General features: G+C 42.5%; 1 protein-coding gene across 1 annotated transcript in view; it reads right to left on the reverse strand.

Annotated features, from left to right (window-relative positions):
- Positions 1-14,385, reverse strand: part of LOC126234478 (juvenile hormone esterase-like) — an 86,008-nt gene that overhangs the window by 49,322 nt on the left and 22,301 nt on the right. The window contains exon 3 of the mRNA XM_049943170.1: positions 11,165-11,324. Coding sequence (XP_049799127.1) covers positions 11,165-11,324 — 160 coding nt within the window. The remainder of the gene's footprint in view (positions 1-11,164; positions 11,325-14,385) is intronic.

Genomic DNA, 14,385 nt, shown 5'->3' on the forward strand with positions numbered 1-14,385 from the left:
GGTCTTGGTGATCTAAATTTGTAACCCAGTTAAGACGTTATTTCAAATTCTGTATTTAAGTTTCCTGTAAATTTCTTGAGCTGGCTAGCCATCAGGTTAGTTGCATTTTAATTGATGAGCGAGCTAATTTGTATTATTTAGGTTTCAATATGGTAAGCCTAAGGTATTTAGGGCCATTGCTTAAATTTGTGTCAGTCCCAATCATAGTGGCCTGGTGCAAGCTTCTGCTAATGAAAATTTAATATTTATACAGTATTTCAAATTTGGTCTCCCTCTCTAAGCAGTTAACGTGAATTTTTCCTTTTACCTCAACCAAGAAATTTTTTTTCTTACCTCCTCTTCCCATCTTAGTTGTATGTACTTGCTTGTGCGGGACTACCTCGTTTGCATTAATCGTCTTCGTTTGGGTAGCTCAGAGAGCCGCGCTACATAGTCTGCACACCCATCCTCAAGACCACCTAGACGTCGAGTGACACATCTTGCGTTCAATCATCCCAGGGGCACAGTCTGTACGTTCTGCCTGTTGCAACTAGTCCACATAACTAATGAACGAAATATGTTTTCTTCAATGAGATGTGGAACTGTCCCGGGCCTTTAATATATCATGTAGTACACAACTTCTCGTCTTTTATTAAGTAAAAGATGCACTTCGGACCCTGTTGGTCCATCATCAAGTGTCATTTGTCTTAACACATGGTTTATTTTTTCTGTTGAATGATGTGAAATGCATATTCCTGTCATGAAAAGATTCACTTTAGGTCACGATTTTCATAAGTCAAACGCGGAAAGTATGGGCAAAATAGTTGAAAGATGAACACTGTAAACATACCACACAATCCAAGAAAAGCGTTTTTTACTTTTTAGCACCATCATAAATTCTTTTCTCCACCTTGTTCGTGTGTATCACTTCACTCAAGGGGCAGCGCTTCAGAGATATTTTTGTACATGGTGTAATCAAAGATGTATTTATTCGTAGTGCTAAACTCCTAATTATCAAATAATTGACGTATGCAGGGAATAAATTTAGAATAAGTCTTTAAAATTACTGAAATAACTGGGACTTGCGAAATCTGTTTGTTCATTTAACATAAATCCGGTCTTTTTATTTTGTGGAGTTATGTCTCCAGTTGTTCTAACAGATTTACGATCTTACCATTGGTTTCATGATGTAGTACTACCAAATTGGTTTCTAGACTGTTGATGACATGTTTCGTCTCCAACATACGTTATGCAATAGCTGATTTTTCTAAGTCGTTGACCCTGAAAGTATTTGTGTGTTCTTGATGACGGATTTTATAGTTCCTGTCTGTTTTCCCTATATAGTAGGCAGGATAACTGGAGCATTACTCGTATACTTTGAACACTCCACTGTTTTTGTTTGTTTGGATATTTGATTTTATGTTACGGACGAGTAAGTTTCGTAACTTTTTATTAGTTCAGAATGCAACTGTTACATTTTTGTTTGAAACGTTAGCGAGTTTTTCTGATATGGGTCTTTTGTTTCACAGTGTGGCCATTCATTGTCTTACTTTTGTGTATTTGTCTATCTAAACTGGCAACTGTTTTGGCTGTGTAGCCATTACTTATGGCAACGCTCTTTGTTGTTACTGTCTCATTCTTGAGGGTGCTTTCTTCTAAATCAAGAGAGTATGGACCTAAATTCAGGATGTTTCTGTGTGGTTGGATGGGTGCGTAGTTGTTCACTGTGATGCCAGTGTATGTGTGTTTGCTGTGTATGCTGAACTTATGTTTTTGTTGATGGTTGGTGAATTTTAAGGTCGAGGAAATCTATGCTTTTGTTATCCTCATCTCCTACTGTGAATTTTATCTTTTTGTGCAAAGAATTGAATACTGATAGTAGTTCTTCAAACTCCTCGTTTGTTCCATCAAACAGCAGCAAGATATCATCAAGATATCATCTCCAGTAATATATAATTCTACTTTTGAGTCTACTGTTTTCATTAAAGAACTTATATTCATGGCAAGACTCATATTCTGCTGGTAAACTTTCCCATTAAATGTAAAATAACTGTGACACAATATTAACTGCAACATGTTCTTGATTCCTGTAAATGACAAATTTTTATGTTTTACTTAATACTTGGCATCAGAAGAAAAAAACTGGCCTTCTACGGATCGGAACGTGGAATGTCACAGATCCCTTAATCGGGTAGTAGTTTAGAAAAATTAAAAACGGAAGTGCATAGGTTAAACTTAAGTATAGTCTTAATTAGTGAAGTTCGGTGACAGGACGAACAAGACTTCTGGTCAGATGAGTACAGGGTTATAAATAAAAAATTAAATAGGCGTAATGCAGGAGTATGTTTAATAACGAATAAAAAAATAAGAGATCGGGTAAGCTACTACAAACAACATACTGAACCCATTAATATAGCCAAGATAGACACGAAGCCCACACCTACCACATTAGTACAAGTTTATATGCCAAAAAGCTTCGCAGATTACGAAGAGATTAAAGAAATGTATTATGAGATAAAAGAACTTATTCAGATAATGAAGGGATAGCTAACACTTGGTTTAAGAATCATAAAAGAAGGCTGTAGACGTGAAAGACGCCTGGAGACACTTAAGATTTCAGATAGATTCTAGTAGGTGCTAAGATAGAGATTTAGGAACAAGATTTTAAATTGTAAGACATTTCCAGGAACATACGTGGACTCTGGCCACTATTGATTGTGAGCTGTAGATTAAAAGCGAGGAAACTGCAAGAATGTGGGAATTTAAGGAGATGGGACCTGGATAAACTGAAATATCCAGGGGTTGTAGGGAGTTTCAGTGAGAGCATTAGGGAACAATTGTCAAAAACTAGGGAAAAGAAATACAGTAGAAAAAAAATGAGTAACTTTGAAAGATGAAATATGGAAGGCAGTAAAGGATGAAGTACAAAATTGTTGAGGCTTTCGTGGCCACTTGTTGACAAACTGCCTATTGGCTTCTGTCTCGGGTTCTTCGGCCGACGTTCATCTAATGATTTTTCTGACGTTTCGCCAGCACGAGTGGCTGGCATTGTCAAAGCTTCACCCTCCATTGCCGGTGGTGAACTGGAGCCGAGCTCGCGGGCGCAGGCTATATGTACCTGGCGCGCCAACGTCCGAGGGCTTCTCCGCGGTCATTTCCGGTGCGGTTCTCCTCTTGCTACCTGCGACGGTCGTTCGCTGCAGTACGGGAAGCCAGGATCCGTTGACCTTAAGGCTTTCCTCTTTCTTGTTCAAACTGTTCGCGTGTTTTTGTATTTCTACAGCTTCTCTGAACAAGCGCGTGTGATAGTGCTTCTCTACAGCCAGAACTTCCGTGTCGGCGAATTTTATTACATGATCGGTCTCATTCAGTGCGTGCTCTGCCACGGCAGATTTCTCCACCTGCCCCAACCTGCAATGTTTCTGATCAGAAAGCTCTTCCATGCATGTCCCACCACGAGCTATTTCACGTGGAATGACGATTTCTACGAACAGCTGGAAGGCGTCGCCATGGGTAGTCCTCTCGGTCCAGTGGTGGCCAACTTCTTCATGGAACAACATCTAGATGTGCTGGTCACAAGGGACGGCGAAAACCTGGGACACAGCGTGTATCGAAAACCGACTCACACGGACCGATACCTGCACAAACTGTCAAACCACAACCCGAGCCAGAAAAGGGGCATGATTAGTACGCTCGTAACGAGAGCAGGACGAATATGTGAGCCGCAACACCTCAAACGAGAAATGCAACACCTGGAAACAGTCCTGAGGAGCAATGGGTACTCCACAAATTATATTAGAAGTGTAACTGAGCCAAACACTCGGCGAAGTAAGGAACCAGAAAAAGAAATGTCGGGTACGGCCTTTCTGCCATACATTCCCAGAGTGACGGACAGAATCGGCCGTATATTGCGCAAACATGGCGTAAAGACGATCTTCAAACCGACAAGGAAGATCAAAGAGTGTCTTAGATCGGCGAAGGAGAAAAGAGACCCACTTGCAATGTCGGGAATATACCGCATACCATGCACATGCGGAAAAGTTTATGTCGGGATGACTGGACGATCCATTAACACCAGGATCAAGGAGCATAAGCGACATTGCAGGTTGGGGCAGGTGGAGAAATCGGCCGTGGCAGAACACGCACTGAATGAGACCGACCACGTAATAAAATTCGCCGACACGGAAGTTCTGGCTGTAGAGAACCACTATCACACGCGCTTGTTCAGAGAAGCTGTAGAAATACAAAAACACGCGAACAGTTTGAACAAGAAAGAGGAAAGCCTTAAGGTCAACGGATCCTGGCTTCCCGTACTGCAGCGAACGACCGTCGCAGGTAGCAAGAGGAGAACCGCACCGGAAATGACCGCGGAGAAGCCCTCGGACGTTGGCGCGCCAGGTACATATAGTCTGCGCCCGCGAGCTCGGCTCCAGTTCACCACCGGCAATGGAGGGTGAAGCTTTGACAATGCCAGCCACTCGTGCTGGCGAAACGTCAGAAAAATCATTAGATGAACGTCGGCCGAAGAACCCGAGACAGAAGCCAATAGGCAGTTTGTCAAAGGATGAAGTAGGTAAAAAGACGAGGACTGGTAGAAATCCTTGGGTAACAGAAGCTATATTGAATTTAATTGGTGATAGGAGAAAATATAAAAATGCATTAACGAAGTAGGCAAAAAAAAAATACAAACAAATCAAAAGTGAGATCGCCAGGAAGTGCAAAATGGCTAAGCAGGGATGGCTGGAGGACAAATGTAAGGATGTAAAGGCATATATCATGAGGGCTAAGATAGATACTGCCTACAGGAAAATTAAAGAGACGTCTGGAGAAAAGAGTACCTCTTGTATGAATATCCAGGGCTCAGATGGAAAAATGGTTCCAAGCAAAGAAGGGAAAGCAGAAAGGTAACAGGATTATATAGACGGTCTATACACGTGCGATGTATTTGGAGGCAATGTTATGGAAATATATGAGAACGTAGATGAAGATGAAAAGGGTTATATGATACTGCATGAAGAATTTGATAGAGCACTAAAAGACCTAAGTCGAAACAAGGCCCCAGGAGTAGACAACATTCCATTAAAACTACTGATAGACTTGGCAGAGCCAGCCCTGACAAAACTATACCATCTGTTGAGCAAACATGTATGAGCGCGCCTAAATACCATCATACTACAAAAAGAATATAATAATTCAGTTCCCAAAGAAAGCAGGTGTTGACAGTTGTGAAAATTACCCAACTATTAGTTTAATGAGTCACAACTGCAAAATACTACAACGAATTCTTTACAGACAAATGGAAGAACTGATTGAAGCCTACCTCAGGGAAGATCAGCTTGGATTCTGTAGAAATGTTGGAACATGTGAAGCACTACTGACCCTATGACTTATCTTAGAAGATAGTTTAAAGAAAGGCAAACATACGTTTCTAGCATTTGTAGACTCAGAGAAAGCTTTTGCCACTGTTGACTAGAATACCCTGTTTCAAATTCTGAAAGTGCAGGGGGTCAAACACAGGGAGAGGAACGCTATTTACAAATTGTACAGAAACCAGATGGCAGTTATGAGTTGGCGGGCATGAAGGGGAAGTAGTGGTTAGGAAGGGTTGTAGCGTATATCCGATGTTATGCAATCTGTATACTGAGCAAGCAGTAAAGGAGACCAAAGAAAAATTTCTAGTAGGAATTAAAATCCATGGTGAAGATGTAAAAACTTTGAGGTTTTCCGATGACATTGTAATTCTGTCAGAGACAGTAAAGGACCTGGCAGAGCAGTTCAACGGAATGGAAAGTGTCTTGAGAGTAGGATATAAGATAAACATCAACAAAAGCAAAACAAGGACAATGAAGTGCAGTCAAATTAAATCAGGTGATGCTGAGGTTATTAGATTAGGAAATGAGACATTTAAAGTAGTAAATTAGCTTTGCTATTTAGGGAATAAAATAGGTGATGATAGTCGAAGAAGAGAGGTTATAAAATGTAGAGTGGCAATGGCAAGAGTAGCGTTTCTGTATAAGGGAAATTCGTTAACATCGTGTATATATTTAAGTATCAGGAAGTTTTTCTGAAAGTATTTGCGTGAAGTGTATCCATATATGGAAGTGAAACAAGGACGATAAATAGTTTAGACAAGAAGAGAATAGAAGCTTTCAAAATGTTGTGCTAAAGAAGAATGCTGATTATAAATGAGTAGATCACGAAACCGAATAGAATTGGGGAGAAGAGGAATTTGTGGCACAAGTTGACTAGAGGAATGGATCGGTTGGTATGACATATTCTGAGACATCAAGGGATCACCAATTTAGTACTGGAGGGCAGCGTGGAGGGTAAAAATCGTAGAAGGAGACCAAGAGATGAATACACTAAGCAGATTCAGAAGGATGTAGATTTCAGTAGTTACTTGGAGATGAACAAGCTTGCGCAGGATAAACATGGAGAGCTGCATCAAACCAGTATCATGACCGAAGACCACAACAACAACAACAACAACAACAACTAACTATTCAAAGATTATGTCTATAGTTTCTTCAGTTGGTACATTTGTAAATAATTATATCAAAAGAGGCCAACCCAGAGCCTTCATGCATATTTATGTCTTTAATTTTAGTTGGTAATTTAGTTGTGTTCTCAACTAAATATGGCTTTCCAAACGTATAGTACTACTTCAGAAATTCTTTCATCAATTGGGAGGCAGGTGTATTTTTAGAACTATCAGTAGGCCTGAGTGGAACATGAGGTTTATGAGTCTTGGGTTGATCTCTTAGTCTTGGGGCTGTGGGATTCATTAAAATGAATACTTTTGCTTGTTTTTCTGCGAAGAAGAAATTGCATTTACTAACAATATCTTCTGATTTTGTAGTGCAGTTTTGCAGTTGGATCTTATCTGAGCTCTGTTATGTTGTTTTCAGAAAAGAAATTCAGTGTTTTAGTGATGTATTCATTTTTGTTCACAATTACTACAGAGTTGCTTTTGTCAGCTTTCCGAATGATGGAACTGTTATTACTGAGTTTCATGTTTATCATGTTTACTACCTTTGTCTCTTGAGAAACTGCTTTCAGGGTTTCACGCAGAAACTTGAAAACTCGTCTTCAAGAACACATAAATCTTCTCAGGCTCCATCACTTCGAAAAATCAGTTATGTCACAACATATGTTGAAACGAAACATGTCATCAACAGTATAGAAAATAATTTGGTAGTACTACATAATGAAGCCAATTGTAGAACAACAAATCTGTTAGAACAACTGGAGATATAATTCCATAAAATGAAAAAACCGGAATCTATGTACAAACTGATTCCTCAAGTCCCATTTATTTCAGTATTTTTAAAGTCTTATTCTAAAGTTATTCCCTGCATACGTCAATTGTTTTATAATTAGATCCTTAGCACTACGAATAAATACATCTTAGATCACACCATGTACAAAAATAACTGTGGAGTGTCTACAAACATGTGTATGCAAATGTGCCTCTTGAATGAAGTGATATGTACAAACAGGACGGAGAAAAGAATGTATGATGGTGCTAAAAGGATGAAAATGCTTTTCTTGGATTATGTGGTAGGTTTACAGTGTTCATCTTTTCAACTATTTCCGACATATTTTCCGATTTTGACTTGTGAAAATCGGAACCTAACATGAAATCTTTTCGTGGCAGGAATATGCATTTCACCTCATTCAAGAGGAAAAATAAAACATGTGTCAAGACAAATGACACTTGATGATGCATCCAAAAGGTCCGAAATGCATCGTGTACTTAATAAAACAAGAGAAGTTGTGACTGAAGGCGTCTTTTCATTAAACTTTACAGTGTACTGAATACAGTCACGTTTGAAGCTGCAAGATATGGATGAAATTAAATATCATGTAATAATTAAAACTTTAGTTTTCATGTTCCATGAAGTTGTTTACCGTACTATCATACGTTCTTGTATCTGGTCTTTCAGTGTGCTGAATAATATTTTTATGTATCTAATATTTTCTTGATAACAGTTGTTCTGGTCATATTTCTCCAAGGCAATGTACGTCCAGTTACCAATGTATACGATATACAGATAATAGGCGGGCTAAGTTCCAAAATCCAAACTAAAAAGCGAAGAAGACCTACATAAACACAATACAGGCAAATAAGCAAAGCAGCAGATCAGAAAGAAAGAAATTTAATTTTCTTTACAAAGGCTAAAGAACAGCCTCTTCCTAGCATATCAAACCTTCACGATTCTCAGAGGAAAGCAGACGATTCATAAAGCTATTCCGCTCGCCTGTTGCCCCTTGTTCCCGCCTTCCCAGCGCTGTCTGTTTCCTTAGTGTACCGCACGCTGTTGACACCTGGGCAGGACCGGGCACCCGTACAAGACTCCGGCCTCGAAAGCGCATTGCAGCTCGCGTACTTTTGTTCCCGGTATGACTGAAATCGGCTGCCCGCAAACGGAGTGGTCGGCCGCAGGCGGGATCGAGCTGGTAAATGTGGCGCGATGCACGGTTCTGAGCAGTATCCCATCACTGAACCGTTCACAATAGCTCGCTCTTTTCCCTACATTCCTATTCATAACTTATTCTAGTTCGTTGTGCCGTTGATGCTGCTGTTGATGATCCACGGTACTCACCTGACCAGAAATTCTTAAACTGTTAGCATTTAACTTCGCTTACGCTCACTACATCTAGATTGAGCCCTTACAATTTCCGTTTCATATTTCCGGGCTTCCCTGCCACGTTCCAACATCTGACATTTCAAACTCCGACTCTTAGAGCGTTAACCTTTCCTTGATTATGCCATCTGTTTGTCATCTATCCTCTTGGCAGTCCCCGAGATCTGAGTGGGGGACTAATCTGGAATATTTTGCCGATGAAGATATCATCAGTCCATATAGACCGTTTCCCGTGCCAAGAGCAAGAGAGTGTCTTGAACCTTCGTTCGTCCGACTGCCCTCTTCGACAAGGCCGCTGAGAGAATGAGGGTGACTTCTTATGCCGGAAGACTTCGGCGGCCATTGCTAATGATTCTCATTGAAAATTGAAGCAGGTTTGGACCCGCTACGCTGGTCGTTTCGATTACTAGACAACTACCTTCATCAGTAAAATAGCGAACACACGTACCAGACATAATAAAAAGCATGTATTTTGCAATAAAGTGCCAGGATCAGAAGTATTTGTAGCTTCTAAGAACAATGGCACAATATGTAAATTAGTAGTTGTGTATTTAAGTGAAAATGTGTATGTATTTAAGGTCGCTAGAATTCAATAAATTAAGGTGAAACACGTCTAGTAAAATGTGATCTGCATTTATCTACGATTATGTTAGAAGCTGAAGAAATGAATTACAGTTTGTGTCACTGGCGCCAGCCTTCTCTTACTTGACAGATGTACACTCCTGGAAATGGAAAAAAGAACACATTGACACCGGTGTGTCAGACCCACCATACTTGCTCCGGACACTGCGAGAGGGCTGTACAAGCAATGATCACACGCACGGCACAGCCGACACACCAGGAACCGCGGTGTTGGCCGTCGAATGGCGCTAGCTGCGCAGCATTTGTGCACCGCCGCCGTCAGTGTCAGCCAGTTAGCCGTGGCATACGGAGCTCCATCGCAGTCTTTAACACTGGTAGCATGCCGCGACAGCGTGGACGTGAACCGTATGTGCAGTTGACGGACTTTGAGCGAGGGCGTGTAGTGGGCATGCGGGAGGCCGGGTGGACGTACCGCCGAATTGCTCAACACGTGGGGCGTGAGGTCTCCACAGTACATCGATGTTGTCGCCAGTGGTCGGCGGAAGGTGCACGTGTCCGTCGACCTGGGACCGGACCGCAGCGACGCACGGATGCACGCCATGACCGTAGGATCCTACGCAGTGCCGTAGGGGACCGCACCGCCACTTCCCAGCAAATTAGGGACACTGTTGCTCCTGGGTTATCTGCGAGGACCATTCGCAACCGTCTCCATGAAGCTGGGCTACGGTCCCGCACACCGTTAGGCCGTCTTCCGCTCACGCCCCAACATCGTGCAGCCCGCCTCCAGTGGTGTCGCGACAGGCGTGAATGGAGGGACGAATGGAGACGTGTCGTCTTCAGCGATGAGAGTCGCTTCTGCCTTGGTGCCAATGATGGTCGTATGCGTGTTTGGCGCCGTGCAGGTGAGCGCCACAATCAGGACTGCATACGACCGAGGCACACAGGGCCAACACCCGGCATCATGGTGTGGGGAGCGATCTCCTACACTGGCCGTACACCACTGGTGATCGTCGAGGGGACACTGAATAGTGCACGGTACATCCAAACCGTCATCGAACCCATCGTTCTACCATTCCTAGACCGGCAAGGGAACTTGCTGTTCCAACAGGACAATGCACGTCCGCATGTATCCCGTGCCACCCAACGTGCTCTAGAAGGTGTAAGTCAACTACCCTGGCCAGCAAGATCTCCGGATCTGTCCCCCATTGAGCATGTTTGGGACTGGATGAAGCGTCGTCTCACGCGGTCTGCACGTCCAGCACGAACGCTGGTCCAACTGAGGCGCCAGGTGGAAATGGCATGGCAAGCCTTACCACAGGACTACATCCAGCATCTCTACGATCGTCTCCACGGGAGAATAGCAGCCTGCATTGCTGCGAAAGGTGGATATACACTGTACTAGTGCCGACATTGTGCATGCTCTGTTGCCTGTGTCTATGTGCCTGTGGTTCTGTCAGTGTGATCATGTGATTTATCTGACCCCAGGAATGTGTCAATAAAGTTTCCCCTTCCTGGGACAATGAATTCACGGTGTTCTTATTTCAATTTCCAGGAGTGTATTTAGCTCTAGCAACACCGTAGCAGTATAAGAGAGACAGCGTCACGGAGTCTTCAAGTCCAATGCCCTCACTAACACTAACTTCATGCTTTCAGCGTATTTTGCTCTTCTTAAAAGAGTTCTTGTTGCCAAAGTTCTGAGATATAGGATTAGTAACCCCCTTTATATGTGAGTAGGAAGCAGGAGAACTGCATACAAGTCCCGGACGGGGAACAATTTTTAATTCATTTTTTCATTTTCTATCATTACCGTAGATAAAGCTGATATATGCACCAATAAAAATTAATACTATAAGATTTGTAGATGCATTTATCTAGTTGTAAACAGACATAACCTAGAAACATTAACATAATAAATTCTAAGAAGTAGACGTGTTTTGGCTGAAATATGAACCTACCGAGCGCTCCAAGACGATAGTTGAAGGTCACTAACAAAACATCATGTTCCATGAGATGATCCGGCCCATAAATTTCCGTACTCCCAGAACCTACCAAAAAACCTCCTCCATGTATCCACACCATAACGGGGATGAGATCTTCATTTTCTCTTGTTGGAAGCTGAAACGTAATTGAAGCAGATGATCACAGAAAAATAAGCAGCGCTTGATAATCAAAGAACCGAAAATTTTATTTTATTTTCAAATGAATGTTGATCATCTGCATTCATGCGTGAAGGAACTTAATTCCTTCAAAATTTCGAATACTAAGTGACGGTGGAAATTATAGTGCGCTGCACGCAATAAGAATAAATATTTATTTAATGTACAGTAATTTCTGACAGTACTATTCTAGCACCAAGTGTAGAATCTATGTCTACATCTACATCTACACGACTGCTCTGCAATTCACAATTTAATTGCCTGGCATAGGATTCATCGAATCATTTTTAAGACACTTCTCTACCGGTCCACTGTTGGACAGCGCACGGGAATAACGAACATGTAAATCTTTCTGTGAGAACCCTGATTTCTCTTACAAAATATTTTCACACTCTGAGGAGAAAGTTGGTGATTGAAATTTCGTGGGAAGGTCCTACGGCAGCGAAAAACGTCATTGTTTTAATGATCTCCCCCCCCCCCCCCACTCTATTCGATCATCATATCGGTCCCACTTTCTCCCTAATCTCGCGATAATACAAAACGAGATAACCTCCTTGCAAGTTTATAGATATCGTCCGTCATCCCTGTCTCAAGCGGATCCCACACCCACAGCAATACTCCAAAAGAAGGTGTACAAGTGTAGTGTAAGGAATCTCTTTAGTAGAGCAGTCTAGTTTTTTCAGCAGACCGGAGAATGTAGGTAATGGGAAAGTGAGAATCAGTCCTATGTGGTACGCTCAACCCGCTTGTTAGCCGTTGACAATTTGTTTATGTACAGCTACTAAAGGTGTTTACAAAAATCGTGTTAAGACGGCCGGCTACTTTGAATAAAACATACACTACTGGCCATTAAAATTGCTACACCACGAAGACGACATGCTACAGACGTGAAATTTAACCGACAGGAAGAAGATGCTGTGATATGCAATTGATGAGCTTTTCAGAGCATTCACACAAGGTTGGCGCAGGTGGCGACATCTACAACGTGCTGATATGAGGAAAGTTTCCAACCGATTTCTCATATACAAACTGCAATTGACCGGCGTTGCCTGGTGAAACGTTGTTGTGATGCCTCGTGTAAGGAGGAGAAATGCGTACCATCACGTTTCCGACTGTGATAAAGGTCGGATAGTAGCATATTGCGATTGAGGTTTATCGTATAGTGGCATTGCTGTTCGCGTTGGTCGAGATCCAATGACTGTTAGCAGAATATGGAATCGGTGGGTTCAGGAGTGTAATACGGAACGTCGAGCTGGATCCCAACGGCCTGGTATCACTAGCAGTCGAGATGACGGGCATCTTATCCGCAAAGCTGTGACGCATCGTGCAGCCACGTCTCGATCCCTGAGTCAACAGATGGGGACGTTTGGAAGACACCAACCATCTGCACGAACAGTTCGACGACGTTTGCAGCAGCATTGACTGTCAGCTCGGAGACCACGGCTGCGGTTACCCTTGACGCTGCATCACAGACAGGAGCGCCTGCGATGGTGTACTCAACGACGAATCTGGGTGCACGAATGGCAAAACGTCATTTTTTCGGATGAATCCAGGTTCTGTTTACGGCATCGTGATGGTGGCATCCGTGTTTGGCGACATCGCGGTGAACGCATACTGGAAGCGTGTATTCGTCATCGCCATACTGGCGTATCACCCGGCTTGATGGTATTGGGTGCCATTGGTTACACGTCTCGGTCACCTCTTGTTCGCATTGACAGCACTTTGAATTGTGGACTTTACATTTCAGATGTGTTACGACCCGTGGCTCTACCCTTCATTCGATCCCTGCGAAACCCTACATTTCAGCAGGATAAAGGACGATCGTATGTTACAGTTCCTGTACAGGCTTTTCTGGATACAGGAAATGTTCGACTGCTGCCCTGGCCAGCGTATTCTCCAGATGTCTCTTCAACTGAAACTGGCTCGTCATAATACGCCAGTCAGTACTCTTGATGAACTGTGGTATCGTTTTGAAGCTGCATAGGCAGCTGTACCTGTAAAACATCCCCATATGAATGACTGTGTTGATAAACCCCTTACGTTATTTGATTTTCAAACAGCTGAGCAGAACTGAACGTACTCAGAGATTTCGCTCTTTCCTTATTCTGGTCAAAACTAAGCTGACAGACAATATTTTATGCGCAACGCAATCTGACTTTCAATAATCCCTACAAAAGAATGGCCCTGACTATACCTTTCACGAATGACTTACTTCACAAAAATCTTCGTTACTCGAACTACTGCAAACAGCGAGCGCCAATACTGGAAGCTAAATAAAAGATTCTAGCTACTGAAGGCACTAACTACTGATAGGCATAGTTAGCAAATGAAAGATATTGATAGAGAACAAACAATGTATTTACCTTAATAATGTTCAAAAGTGATCATATATATCAGTTCATGATGTAAAGTATTACAAATTTACTCTTTCTGATGGACACACGTCCACATCGTACGCTCTCAAAATTGTGACATGTCTCTCCCCACATCCATCATTGCTGGCGGCTCACCTACAATTGCGCAGCGCTACGCGCTGTTCACATCCAACTGCCCAACACTACAATAGCGAACAATGCCAACCAGCCACAGACTGTACCCAGCACAGTCACTGATTCTCATAAAGAGCGCTACGCGACGTTACCAACATAAAAACCTAAACAGCCTACTTACACCTGTACATGCCATCCAACCTCTGTTTGACTCAATGCCCAGGTGTATCAAGGCCGTTATACGGCCAGAGGTGGTTTTTCTGCGTACTGATTTCTCAGGATCTATGCACCCAAATTGTGTGAAAATGTAATCACATGTCAGTTCTAGTATAATACATTTGTCTAATGAATACCCGTTTATCATTTGCATTTCTTCTGGGTGTTACAGTCTTAATGGCCAGTAGTGTATATTACAGGTTTTTTCATATTCCCTCGACAAGAACTTCCATAAGAGCTGATAACCTCCTTATATCGTTCCGGACGTCCTTTTGCCTGACACAGTACAGCGGCTCGACATGGAAGTCCCCTGCA

This window comes from Schistocerca nitens, chromosome 2, assembly GCF_023898315.1.
Source record: "Schistocerca nitens isolate TAMUIC-IGC-003100 chromosome 2, iqSchNite1.1, whole genome shotgun sequence".
NCBI lineage: Eukaryota > Metazoa > Arthropoda > Insecta > Orthoptera > Acrididae > Schistocerca > Schistocerca nitens.